Below are 14,886 nucleotides of genomic sequence, written 5' to 3'. Positions count from 1 at the left end.
TCTCTGATGTTTTTGTGTGTACCTTATCTAAGGTTTTTTACTGCATAATTTTTTACTGCATAATTTAATTTATAAAAACTTTGTCATTTTATTAAGCCATTAATAAAGCCTTAATGGGCTGCTTATTAATAGTTAGTTGCAAAATTTAGGTTTTGGGTGGGATTAGGATGTAGAATATGGTCGTGCAGAATATGTGCTTTAAAAAACTGCCATATAATGTAACAAATATGTTATAAAAGGAATGCTAATAGGCAACTAGAAACAAAGTGAAAATTGTTCAGCGCTTACATTATTAATAGCTAATTAAACTTGTAATAAAACAAAGTGAACAGTAAACTAATTAGCACTATTAAACCAAAAAATTATTATTTTACACTTCATACACATGTACAATATTTAATAATAATAGTTTGACATAACTGATTGTGCTTATTGACTGTAATTCATAAATTAATATATGTTGAGATGTTTTAAACTGACTGAACTGAAAAATAACTACTGATTTTAATAAAAATAGATACATATTAATTTAAAAATAAATATAATTATTTCTTTCTTTCTTTCTCTGTTAATTTGATTAAATGTCCATTTGACAACTGATTATTAAAAAAGATACCTAAACAACAATTACTATTTATTAAATACATGAAACACTTTACCTATTAGTTTGAATGCTTGTAGTTTAAAAATGCTAGTTTGTTCATCTGCAGGGAGAAACAGCTGCGTGGCTGGTGATCTCAGCGTTTGCTTACATAATGCATCTATAACGCTCAAACAAAGAGGGACTTGTCACTGCAAAGCCTGCGAGCTCGAAGCCAGACTCAGACCCATTCCAGACAAATCCATCCCGAGTACCTGTCCCGCTCTTTCACCCTCAACACTTTCACAATCTGATTTCCCAGAAAAAATAAACAACCCTCCCACATGGAGTCACATTTATGAACCAATCCATCAGAAAAAAAACAGAACTGATAAGATACGTGAGAAAAAAAGATGAGTGGAAGTACACGTGAACATTCCAGAGGTTTTCCTCTCACTTCTGAGAATGAGCTGAAGGAGAGTTCCCACGTTGATAAATGATAGCGTTTTAATGTTCTTTCAGGTTGTACGGTATAGATTTGATGACATTTGTTAAGTTTCCCTACTATATGACAGAATATCAATATTATTGAATGTGTCGTTTATTCTTGTCAGCACATTCTTGTCATGTAATAAATGACAGCAGCTTTGTTACTTTTGATGCCTCAACCCAAGTCCAACAATCCAATAATTATTTCCATAACATTCATGTAAATATTGCCATTTCATTGATTTTGTCAGGAGAAAAGATGATCTGAACACAGGCGCTTCAGTTATGGCATTATTTTGGGCCTGCGTGGCTTGTCCACCAACATCCCTCTGATCCCAATATAAATAGTGAACAATCTTTTTGGAAAATGAAATATGTTCTTGTGAATTCAAGTGATTTCATTTGATAAAATATGTCATGAAATACAGTCAGATATGGGTAAGAGAATTATAGTTACAGCTTCAAGCCACATGTGACAATTAGTAAAATACAGTAGATAGCCTAATACAATAATTTTACTTAAAAGTCACTATCAATCGTCAAGTGTGTATTAATTTCTGACTTGCGATGCAATGTGGATTTTAATTAAACCATGAGGCAGAAATATATTGTTGGTAAAGAATTGTATGGGCAACATATGTGTAATGGCACTTATGTAGGGCATGGATGAGAAACTAGTAGGGTAACTAATTACTGTTGCCAGAAAGTTAATAGGTAAAGTGATATTACTTTAAATAACTAACAAGTAATAAATCATTTTTTTGAGTAATGAGCCCAACACTGGCCAGGTTATCATAGAGTAACAATGCTGACAATAGTGTAACAGAATTGAGTGCTTGAGTGCATCAATGCTAAGAACACATGACACTAATGAAAACATGATTAAAAGACCTTTAAATAAGCGGGAGATCAGTAATAAATTCTGCTTTCCTTTTGATACTGTGCTAACAGAGCTGACATTCTACAAAATAACTGGTGTTAGAAGTTTTTAGATTAAAATATTTCATTTGGTTTAATAATAGATACCACCAATTCCACCAATTAAAAGGCAAAATATGGTTTGGTAACAGTTGACGCGAGACAAAATTTTCTGAAAAAACAAAACAAAAAACAATTTAATCATTTAAGTAACTAACTATTTAGGGCTCTTACAAATAAAATGAAATGTTAGCAAAAATAACCAAAATATTTTGATTGCACATTGACACGTGATTAATTTGGGTAAGTAGAAATAATGATTTTTAGCTATTCATGACACTTTTTAAATAAATTACTATTGTTATGGATGTGTATATATATATATATATATATATATATATATATATATATATATATATATATACACACACACATACCATCTGAAAAAAAAAAAAAAAAAAAAAAAAACAATTTCGACACCAAATGTTACACTCAGCCATATATAAACGTTTCTACAGAATCATTTGGATATAACAAATTGGCCACATTATAAAGTTTTGCATATTCATTTTAGTTCTTTATATATATATATATATATATATATATATATATATATATATATATATATATATAAATATATATATATATAAAAAGTGAATACAACCTGTAGACCTATCTACATCCCATCATTTCAGCGTGTGACTAAACTACACTGAGCAATTTGAATCTATTCATACACACAAACAGCCTAATATGCAATTCAGATATCTGACAGACATCAAAACATTATTTTGGCGTTTAAAAGAACATGGCTGAACAGCAAATTACGTACTTGTTTCTCTCAGTCTAGCGGCAATGGGCGATTAATCACCTTCTCGGGCTTGTTTTGACATTGAAGATAAACCAGTGGAAAACTTCATCCAGGATGTGCTCATTGGTGTTCTTCTCAGGCCAAGAGCAGGCGCCGCTCGCTCGTGAGAGAACACTGCCACCTAACGATCACTTTCAGAACATGCAGCTTCTAAACACACACACACGTTTGTTTGTTTGTTTGACTACCTCAGTGAGGACATTGCATAGACTTCCATTGATTTTCTAGCAGGTTAACAGTATTTTCTATCCACTAAACCTATCCATCACAGAAACATGTGCAGAACAATAGATCGACACCAGATGAGAGAGAGAGAAGCAAATACTCTGCGTAGTTCTCACATTGTGGGATAAGCCTTTTTTGGCCCCCTTTTTTTAAGTTAGGTACTTAACTATGTTTAGGACAAAAACACTGAAAACCTTACGCTTTTTTTTGCACAGGCACGAGGAAGTTATTAATAAAAGTGACCACAGGGTGGCAACATAATAACAGACCATAGTGACAGACTCAGAGATGCTCCAAAACACGACGTTGTTTTGCTAGACAGGAACCATTTTACATGTTACAAAAAGTTAACATAATACCATGACATAATAACACTACATCTATTATACCAACCCCAAAGCTTTATTTTTCTTTTTTTTTTATTCACTTCATTTTAAATATACAGCTCTACATTAACAATTGCTCAGCTGAAATACAAAGTCCAAGATGCATCACAGGATTGTGTGAGAGAAAAAAAAAAACTTTTGTAATTATACTTTTTTTCCTAGGGCTTACAAAGCACCCAGCTTTAACAATGTATATACTGTTGCCAGCATCCTGTTACATAAATCAGCAAATACATTCATCATATTAAATACCATGGTCACCAGTATTTCTTGGTGTTGAAATGTCCTCAGGAGACGTGTAAAATGTAAACTTGCAAGTTACATTCAAGCATTTTTCAAGTTTAAATTAAGTTCTATGCATCATTCTTCATTTATAATATCTATAGTTATAAAATAATTGGCAGTTGAGAAAGGCTGTCGCCGAAAAAACATCATCTTCAGTGAAACGATTCCCTTTTGACGATCCAACTTGACAGCCACAGCAAGCTGAAGAGGAGAATTCGGGGAAAAGGCTCAGGAAATTAAAAGGCCTTGGATCCTCTGCATCCGACCTCCATGCATTTTTTAAGTCTCTCCCTTTGCTACATTCACTCGGGAAGTCTTTCCAGAAAGTTCTTCATCCAGTGTCTCTCATATAGGACCCTCTTCCAATTTCGTCTTCACCCTCTGTGTGGCTGTTTTACCAGGATGTGAAAAAGGGTCTCTTGCAGTGAAAGGTCTGGGTAAATGCATTGCCCAGTTGGACCACACGACCCTGTCCTCCTCCACGACTCCTCTCCACCACCACACGAGGCATCTGCACTAACTGGATGGGGCTCCTCCCGTCTTTCAAAGCCTGGGTCAGGTTTAAGATCTATTTGGAAAGAACAGGCACATGTGATTTTACATGCACTAGAGGCTTTATATTCTCTTAAAACACAACACTACTTCCTGATGAAGTCTGCTTCTAAATGATTCATTTGCTTCTAAAAATATACAACTATCTGAAAACCTGGAATTTAAGGTTAACTCTAAATATTCAGAAAACCACCTAAATTAAATCCTTAACGCATTACTAATTAAAATGTTAAGGTTTGTTATTTACAGTAGGAACATGATCTTAATATTGTAATGCTTTTTGCCATAAAAGATAAATCAAATAAACCTATGACTTATGACTGTTTTTTTGGTCCAGGGTCACATATAAGAAAAATCTGTAAAAGCAGCCATTACTTTAAGTTTGCATTTAAATTGCTAATATATTTTAGATTATTACTGTGTTTTCTATCAATACTGAGAAAGACAAACAACTACAAACTTTTAAATAACAGTGAATAATACTATGCAGGAGAGATTTGTTTCTTTTCATTAGTTTTTCTTTTTTTTATTTTATTTTAGATGCACAATCATTTTCCCTTGGCATTGCAAACCTGAGGTCTAAATCTCAGCTGTGATAGGCTGAAAATAGCATCCCGGCTGGGTGTATTAATATACGTTAGCTGTGAATTTTTCATTATGAAGAGCTCCAGCATTTAGTGAGAATGAAGTATGTGAGAACGGCGCACTATTTCTGGAACAGCCGAGAACGAAATCACCCCAAAGCATAAAATAAAACTTACCTGTCCTCTCATAACGGACATCTGTTTCTCAAACATGGTCTTATCAAACCCCTTATCCGTCTGAAATCAGAGTTGTTAATGTGGAAAGTCAATGAATATTTAAAAGATAGTCATCCAAACTGAGATTCTTGCAAATGAATGCATAAATGATTAACTAGCGAGTAAGATTATACAGACATGATAGAAAACAGATTTACTGAGGTCAGGTCACTTAGAGAGGTCAATCAGTCATTTATCATTTCCTTGGTTTTAGAAATCGTAAGCTTGAATATTTTTAGCAGAGCCAGTTCAAATGGGAGGAATATAGAGACGCAACTTCTTTAAGGGTTTTAGTGTGCTGACAGCATGCTAAGCTCCAGCTTGCTAACAGAAACTGACAGCATGCTAAAGCCCTGTCCAAGAAGTTAAGTCTCAAAATAAACTACAGCCAAATCAACACTTTAATAACAAGTAATTCACTGCACTGAAAAACGGCTCTATTAAAGCTTACCTTGAACATCTCATAAAGGTCCTCACAGAGGTCCTGCACAAAGTTCATGTCAGAAATACGCGAGAGCACGAGGTCTCTTGTCTCCTGGGAAAAGGCCACTTTGGCCTGAGGCAACCATGCCCAGTGGAATGGGTCTACATGCACCAAGATTTAGGGGGAAAATAATAATACAAATCACCCGTTAAGTATGATCGTACTAGTAAAATGTTTTCAGCTCATAGATAGAAACTCACATTTTTGGAAGAAATACTTTTATTCAGCAAGGACACATTATATGCATTAACTGTGACACAAATATTTCTATTTAAAATGAAAGCTGTTCAGTCCATTCATAGAAAAATGTATCATAGTTTCCACAAAAACATTAAGAGGCAAAACACTTTTATATAATGATAAAAAAAGAACGTTATTAGAGCACAAAATCAGTCTATAAAATGATTTCTGAAGAATCATGAGATACTGAAAACTAAGTAAAGGCTGCTGAAAATGTAACTTGACCACTGCTGGAATAAGTATAAATATATTTTCATATTAAAACAGAAAACATTAAAGGAAATCCTTACATGCTCTCCACTCATCGGGGTGTTTAAAAGGGAAGGCCAAACCATTATCTATAGCTGCGATCTGTATGGCTGAGTCTTTAGGGTCAGTCCATTCAGATTCCTGGGGACGGACATGTGCAAAAGAAACTCAGCATTTGTGACTGGGAAGCAATCATCATTATCCATAATATAAGTCCTGCAGCAACTTGAGCTAACAGAAATGCTTTTGCAATACTAAACAGGCCTCATGTTTGACGTGGTGTGATGTTTAAAGAGCTTTACTGTGCACATAGGCAGAACTGTTTACCAAGACATGCCATGCCCATTCAAGCACAAAAAATTTAAATACGTACACTGTCATTTTACATCAAAAAAAGATGAATATGATACCCCTGCATTTGCACTTGGCTCTCAGTCATGGCATTTTCTTTGGGCTGCCCAGCACTGCAAACAAAGCAGCTCTATAAATATCCCTCAGCTCACCTTCTCTGTCAGCTCTCCATCGCCCGGCTTCTCATACTTGATCAACCAGTTATCGTTCCCTCTGTCTGAAGAAGCCAAAAGAGATATCAGATTTCCTTTTCAAAGACGCCGTAAACAATTAGCATCTCTTTCGTGTGTTCATTACATGCTACGCTGAAAGACATGGCACATTTGTGTGGTGTGGGAGGCAGAGAGTGCAAATGTAGAAAGTGAAAAAAAAGCTGCCTGAAAAGAGATGAGCTATAGTTCGACAAAAAGAACAAGAGGCACATGTTTTTTTTTTGACAAAAAAAATAAAAAATCTGGCAACCACAGTTCTCCTCAAAACACCACAGTAATAATTTATATTTATGTAATAATACTCATTCAATATTGTTTTAAAGCTTTATATTTTTTGACAATTGCGATCAATACTGAAGTTACTTTACAGCATAGCCAATTTCATAAAAATAGCCCTGTTAATAAAAATCTGAGATTAGAAGAACACTGGTTACCATGGCGAAGCATTGTTCAAGCCATAGTTCTTGAACGTGTTCCCTAACAAAGAAAGAACTTGAACGCTATCATTAGGTACCTGTGTTTCTGATGACGTAATCCAGCACCACCAGCCTCTCAAACTGAGACTGAAGCTGCTTCCTCATGTTCTCTGGAAGAGGTTCTGCCTCGAACTTCCTCAGCCAGTAGTCTGCTTCATGATAGCCCTCCACAAACAACTGAAATGAGCCCACCTACACAAAAGAAATCGACAAGTCATTTTTCTTTTAGTTCTCTTAATTCGATTTTGATGTGCCAAGAAAGTTGTGACGTCTAGAACGACTGGTCACAAAAGTGCAAATTTAGTCATTTCCAGCAAATAATGAAACACCACGCAATCTTATGAGTTTGGGAAAACCTAGATTTAGGCGTCACTTTGAGTTTTAATTCTGTGTAAAAGAACAATGTAAACAGAACGCTGGCCACGCTATAAAGCTTTGAAACAAATTGAGGGAAATGACGATTTGGTAAATTCATGCGTTTTGTTACCTTTGGAGGAAGACCAACTCTGTGAAACCGTCGTCCAACTTTGGGGACTTTCTCCAGTGCGTATTTCTTACCACGGGATTTGGCACGGTCGATTGCACTATAGTGAAAAGTCTCGCTGGCCAAATTCACAACCTGAAAACAAAGAGCGAAAGGTTTGGTTCTTTATTCCAAGAGCAAAGCTATTTCTTCAAGTAAATTTAAATGCTTCATCCTCACCTTAGTTTTGGGTACAATCCCCAGGCCCAGTTTTTGGTCAACGAGTGAGGCAGCTGCCTCGGAGAGGTAGCCCTGGTTAGGAATGAGGCAACCACGGCCAAAACAGCATGGGCAGCAGACTTTATGGAAATATTTGGTCCATTTAGGGTTTAAGTGACCGTAAGGCTCCTCTGATTTTGGTTTAAATACCCCAATGATTTTCTAAAAAGAGAGAAGATACAGACATCAAGAAAAGTCAAATTTAACACCGCCGGATTTGGAAATAACTACTAAGAATTATCATAAAAGGAAGTGGGTTTTTTTGAGAGAATGAATCCAAACCGATTCCACATTAACATTCATGCATAAATGTATTCGTTTAGCTCACTAGAGAGAGGTGATCATGCATATATTATCCTACAGTAAACACCGCTAAGCATGATGTTGCCTACAAACTGCACAATAACGTGAAGTGCATGAAATACTCCATAAACCTATTAAGAAGTACTACGTTTTCTTTTATTTTAAGGTCGTTTTCCACATTTAACAATCAAATACACATACCCCTTTGGGATCCTTGACAAAGTAGCTTCCACTGGATCCTTGCGAGATGCGTTCGGGAAAGACGCCATTTTCTATGGCCTGCTCAGCCCTCTGGATAATTTCGGCAAACTCTGGGTCTTCTGGGAAATGGTTGAATTCTCCACTGCTATTACCTATATGCACACACAAAGTGATTCAAATGTACAGTGCGGCAAATACTCTCTTGTATGTCTGCATTTATATGTAAATATGTCCCCTCATCTCAAAAGGCCATACAGCAGAACGTTTGGGGAATGATTTTCTTTTAATAATTTCCCTCAGAGTGAAATTTATGCTCAGGGCCATTTTTATCTGGAACAAAATTGAACCTTCTCCTAGAAATCCAAGCTTCAAAGCTGAATCACTAGTGAGCATGCAATTTAGTCTTAACACTTTTGCTCCGTCTGCAAACCAGCCTTCAGAAAGATAAAAATTAAGAGCACTGGGCATTTCTGAAGTCCAAAAAAAAAAAAAAAAAAAAAAAAAAAAAAAGGGGTATATATAAATATATATATATCATGCTTAAAAATATATATAGGCGGTAGATGAAAGGTTGAATATCAAAGTGATTCATCTAAAGACTGGCAAATGCAATGTTTTCATTTTCTCTACGAGGTACTGACAGGGTTCTTATAACTATTTTGTAAAATTTGGCAGAAGAAATTACTGTACAAGCTAGAAAGACCCTGTGTGGATACGAATACACCGCAGAGATAACATTTACATTTTCATAAGACATAAGCTAATTTAATTCATTTTTACCCCTGATATGCGCAATTATCTTATGGTGAACAATTAATCTATGCAAAGTTTCATCTCAACTCAACTTTCTTGGTAAAGGACTGACTTTTTACAAACAACATACTGGACTTCTCTAAAAATTGTGCCTGCTTAAAATCCTAAAATATATATATATATATATATATATATATATATATATATATATATATATATATATATATATAACGGTATACCTCTCCAGGGGTGGAGACATTATTCATCTGGTCATCTCAAAATGACAATTACATTTTCATGATTTTAAGCTTACTGATAAAGATGCCATTGTGAGGGAATTTTCCCACCAACTAATAAATTTGTAACAACGTATTGATATTACCCTGATATTACACTAGGCTTATAAGTTTTACAAGTGTGCTCATGACACTCCATACACACCACCTTAATATTTAACATTAGAACTCAAATGATAATTTAAAGAACATTACATTTTTCCTTTTCATGCTTAAAAATAGTGTATTGTTATTATTATTAAAAATAATAATAGTATTAATAAACAAAAAAGTACAATGACAAACTCCCTTATTTTAAACATATTTTACTCACCAAAATAAGATGGGAGACAACACTACATGGACAAAAATATATATCGTGGCCACAAAATTAAGAATTTGGCCACAGTTTAATAAAACGAGGGAGCAAGCTCCTAATTCATAGCCACAAATAAATATAAATGAATTAATTCTTATTTTGTGGCAACAATATAACTTCTGTCACGTAATGTCACAGCTCTGTAAAAAAATTAAAGATCTCTAAATGGATTTCTCACCAACTACAAAGAATCTTTGAGTCCATTACAATTGAATAAATACCTTAAACAGAAAGATTGTTACGTAGGTGCTTGTGCTTTTCTCTTCGACACCGAATCCTAGGTCATCATCTTGTCAGTCATCTCACCTTTCTCTATTCACATAATAACCACGAAATTTGACTCCTGTTTCTACTGCGATATGTAGAAGAAGCTTTCAGTTCAGAATTTTAGTATTCGTTAAACTATCAAAAAAATAAATAAATGAAAAAGAGAGTGGGAAAGCAATGTAATAGCTGCGCAGCTTGTAGCATTTATACACAGACTACTATATTGTAAGATTTCTATTGCGTACTTGTATCAGTGTTTTCACATGCAAGTGACTTGTGACCTGCGTAGAGGGAGCTGATGATGAGATCTGATAGTAGAGAGTCCCTGTTTGTCTCTCATCAACATCGAAAATAAACTACTAAACACACAACTTGCTCAACAGTCTTTGTTTAGAAAGAAAAAACTGGCATATGATTCAAACGCATCTTTTGTATTTATGAACCACGTGAAATCCAATATTTGCAAACCTGATCGAAACCACATCCAAAAGTGGTTTGACGTTCTCAGCCTTGTGGCATCTCGCCGATGCGTACGATATTATTACTATAGCAACCGACGCAACAACGCAGTCTAGCAGAATCAATTACTTGAGAAATAACAGCGCGGACAGTAAATACCTAAAGAAAACCAGCGTGAACAAAGCCTCGTGTCACGTGATACCCACTAAAACCATCATTCTGTTATTCCTCTACACTAAATGCACAGAATCCTCTACACTGAATGCACATATAGCAATAAAACGAACTAAAAGTCGTTTACATGGGATCTAAAAGGTAAAACGCGTGGACACGCTCCTCTGATGGTCTCTGGGCAGCTTTCCCTGGGTGAATATGAGAGAGTCCATTAGACACGGACAAACAGAACCTCTCTGATGGCCATTAAACATTTAGACGATAACAAAAACGCTTTCCCTCTCTCGTACACACATCCGCATACATCATAAGTATAAATTATCACGAACATGCTTACGTTTGCTACAGGCCACTGTATTGTAAGACAACATCGCACACAGAGATGTACTACAGCTACACGTGAACTCGTCAACGTTAATATTGCACATCACATCAAATACAGATGTGCTTAATCCATATATATTTCTTTATGTATTCCTGCAACATAGCTGTACTTCATTAATGTCTATTCCCATTTATGTGTATGTCTGTTTTGTATTTTTGCACTTGTCTCGGCATTCAGTGTGGACAGCAAAGCATTTCAATGTGCAGGGAAACTTGTTTTTCCTCACTGTGCACATGACAATAAACACTTTGAATTGGATTTAATTAGCATAGCATGATTTTTTTAAGGCTCCATCTTTGCTACAACATGTAATTATATATCACACATTATACTCCCAATTCATTCAATACTGATAGTTGATCAAACTGCTTTTGTTAACACCATGAGACACTGATGACTGAAAAAAAAAAGTCTCATCCATTGAAATTAATAATGACTTCTGATGCAAATGTCTATGTAATGCCACCAAAATTGCTCGAAAGACTTATTTCAGAGAGATTTCTTGATATTTTAGACATTTGTCAGAAAATGCCATTCCTTTCGTTTGTTAACAGTTGTATTTATACTTTCATAACCAATCCTCCTCAATATCACAGCAATTTGAGCAAAATAAAAAGCTTCTCTGGTGATGCAAGACCTGACAAGCTTCTAAACATTTGGAGTTCATTAATGTGACAAAGACTTACTGACTGCACAAAAAAAAAAAAAAAAAAAAACACTTTAAAAGTTGAAAAGTTCCTTGTGAGTATAGCACTGTTACACATTGGGGAACCCGAAGGTTGAAGGTATTTTTCAATCCGGCCAAATAGCATTTTGTTTACATAAAATGTATGTACGGGTGTATATTAATTATGTATATAAAAAAATATACACACAGTATATATTCTGAAAAAATAAAATAATAATAGTAATAATAATAATAATAATGCAAATTCTCTCTCTCTCTCCCTCTTTTTTTTTTCTTCTGTAGGCAAAACGCCTACATAAATATATTGAAAAATACTTCTAGAAAAAAAAAATTGGATTTCAGATCTAATTTGAACAAACTTAAAGTTGCCATGAAATTCATTACATGTATTTTTTTAATGCATGTTATAGATCTTTATCCCTGTTTTACAGACAAGGCTAAAGGCTAGTCTTAGACATAAATGTACATCTGAGCCATTTCAGCTGAAAGAAACTCTCACTGAGTGATCTTAAAATGTAAGCGTCTTGTTTTAATATTTATTTGCTTGCTACCTTTCTTTTCATGGCTTTGGAAAACTTGCATGTTGTATTTCTCTATGATGATTTTGGATCACTCCGGGTCATTGACAAAAGCTTCGTTGTGACTTTGTAGGAATTAATTGTTTTCGCTGAACTTTTAAAGTCTATCTGCGAGCAATTGCTCAGGTGCGGATATATCTCTAGCAGCTTAGTTGTGTATATAGTGACTTGGAGATGCTGCTCAATTGCCTGATCTCGGCTGAATGAGAAACCAACCAGGAATAAACAGAAGCTACTTCGGTAAGCCTGATTTTGTTTGCCATTTCAGTCTTTCGATTTCGTCTGAAGTATATCAGTATATATATGTTTTTTTTTCTATGGCAGGTTTATAAAAATAACTTAAATGTCCTAGTTAATCTACGACCTAATCCTGGCATAGGATAAACCGAACCATGAAACCGGGCCAATATGAATTTTTTTTAGCTGACCTTTTGATCTTAATGTCATAACTGGACCTTCCAGCGAAAATTACTCTCTGAAAATGAATCTCTCTGGTGATGTATGCATGACTTCTCCAATCATTTAGTCAGTTAAACTTTGCCCATGCATGCTTGTGTTCATTTGGTTCCATTCGTAAAAATCAAAAACCACTCAACCGATACAAAAACCAATTCCCCACTCTACATTTTTTACATTTTTTCAATAAGCCAGGACACTCTGATGTACACCACAATAAGGAAAAAAAAAAAAAAAAAAAAAAGATCACTCACTTGTTATTTCCATCTCATCTCAATTTCAGGGCCTTTTCGAGTATAATGTGACCTCCTTTGGATCTCACCAATGCTATAGGAGGCTGAATCTACATTTAATAATTAAACGTACTATTTGCATGTTCGTGGAAATAATTATCCAGATGAAACAAAGCAAACGTAGCGCGTCACAGTAATGCAATGCTAATAATATCTTAATTTTAACTAGGCAATGCAACTCCTGAGAGAGCGTTTCATTTTCCTTCACTGATGGCTTAGATGTGGATGTTAGAGATGAAACAGAAGCCAGGGTCTTTCTGCTCTCTGGCTCATCTGCATTCAAATGAACCTGATATTAATATGCAGGAAAACTTTATTGCATCAATACAGCCCACAGCTGCGCCTGTAATCCTGTTAGTACAGATGCACCTGCGAAGACTAAACCACATGCAACACACAGAAACAACCGAGCGTGGATGTCAAGACTTGAGCAGATATCCCAGCAGCTGCCGTGGTGTCACCTGTACACGTGTGCCCCGGGTTCAAAGAGCATGTAAGCTGAACTGTGCAAATGGTTGCATAACGGACCTTGTTCTGAGATAAAGCAGATGGAGTAACAAGCACAAAGAGCGAGATGTGTGGGAGTCAATTTAGAATATTAAGAGTATTTCATGATTGTCATATACGTTTAAGGCACGAGGCAAAACCTCTCCCTTCTCTGAAAAATGTTTTAACGCCTTTAAAAGTTCCCAAAAGGCATATTAGCTGTTTTTTGGAACACTGCGCGCAACAGAAACGGAACACGCGCGGTTGCTATGGAAACTAATGCAGACGGGTCCCCAGTGGGTTCTTTCCCCGGTTGAATTCACATTATACAACAAAATGACGAAAACTCGCTGTCGTTTAAAAGGGGAGTAGCTTTATCTACATAAAGGCGTGGTCGGCCGGTTTAATTATGTTTAATTAATAACTACGCGAAATACGTTGACTGTGTTGAAAAGTAGTAATAAAAACAACGTTATTTGCCAACCTGGAATATAAAAAAAAATGCTAGACACACACGCTTTGTCACAGAAGCAAAACAAAAGGTGTGGAAGTGTGACGCCTCTGCTTTGAGCCAGTTTAATCCGAATGCGCGTTGATCAGATTATATCCAGTTCATATGTATCTCACCTGGAGATGCGAGATTATCAGACGACGAGCTGTGTCTGTTCTTCCGCGTCCTTTTCTCTCTTCCAGCCCGAGGTGAGAGATTTCCGGCAGGTCCCGGTAACAGGAGCGCCTCTTCACCGGAACCGTCCGCTTCCAGCTCCGTCAGCACGCTTTCCGTCGAGTTCGAGATCCGAACCGCTGCCCCGGGGTTCAGCGAGAGTCCTAGCGACGGCGCCGGTCGGCTCTTTTCAAACAACACCGCGGGCACCTCCGACGCGAGAAAGTTCGTCTCCGGTGTTAACGTTAAATCTCCGCCGCCTTTCTCCGGCTCGCCGTCGGTGGGATCGCATTCTGCCATCATCGCGGACCGCGGGTGTATTCGGTCTCCGTCCAGAGAAACTCAGACACCTCTCAAAAATCGCGCTTCATATCCGCGAGTCCGTCTTTAAGAGGCTTTTGTTTTCTTCCTTGAAGACTCGCTGATGCTCTCAACTGTTTCTCGTCCACATCATCCGTCACCATTACCGACTTCCTCTGTTCTCAAGCATGCGCACTGCTGAAGCTCACCGTCGTCGAACAGGTTTCTTAAAGGCGCAGTAACGCTTTATTGATTTCGCAAAGAACGGTGCTTGTGAAAGGTGAAGGCATTTTTGTTGCAAGTTTGTTGTTTAACAAGATTTTAAAGGAACCCCAAAATGGCACAACTTTGATTACTTTGAAGAA

At 36.2% G+C, this 14,886-nt stretch overlaps 1 protein-coding gene across 1 annotated transcript; it reads right to left on the bottom strand.

Moving 5' to 3' along the window:
- Positions 1-3,464: 3,464 nt before the first annotated feature.
- Positions 3,465-14,719, bottom strand: pi4k2b (phosphatidylinositol 4-kinase type 2 beta). Its single transcript, XM_043238020.1, has 10 exons — positions 14,185-14,719; positions 8,365-8,516; positions 7,822-8,022; positions 7,606-7,737; positions 7,157-7,310; positions 6,583-6,647; positions 6,121-6,220; positions 5,558-5,691; positions 5,068-5,127; positions 3,465-4,322 (listed from the first exon to the last, which is right to left on the bottom strand). Exons 1-10 carry the CDS (start codon positions 14,522-14,524, stop codon positions 4,149-4,151), a joined length of 1,512 nt encoding a protein of 503 aa, XP_043093955.1. The 5' UTR covers positions 14,525-14,719; the 3' UTR covers positions 3,465-4,148.
- Positions 14,720-14,886: the final 167 nt, after the last annotated feature.

Source organism: Puntigrus tetrazona, chromosome 1 (assembly GCF_018831695.1).
Source record: "Puntigrus tetrazona isolate hp1 chromosome 1, ASM1883169v1, whole genome shotgun sequence".
Lineage (NCBI taxonomy): Eukaryota > Metazoa > Chordata > Actinopteri > Cypriniformes > Cyprinidae > Puntigrus > Puntigrus tetrazona.
The sequence above is the reverse complement of the archived record's forward strand: the minus strand, read 5'-3'. Positions and strand labels throughout refer to the sequence as shown.

Coding starts and splice junctions, on each gene's coding strand:
- pi4k2b (XM_043238020.1), bottom strand. CDS start 14,524: ATGATGGCAGAATGCGATCCCACCGACGGCGAGCCGGAGAAAGGCGGC. Junction 8,023..8,364: donor TTGTCAAGGATCCCAAAGGG/GTATGTGTATTT, acceptor CTCTCTTTTTAG/AAAATCATTGGGGTATTTAA. Junction 5,128..5,557: donor ACCTTTATGAGATGTTCAAG/GTAAGCTTTAAT, acceptor CTCTGATTTCAG/ACGGATAAGGGGTTTGATAA.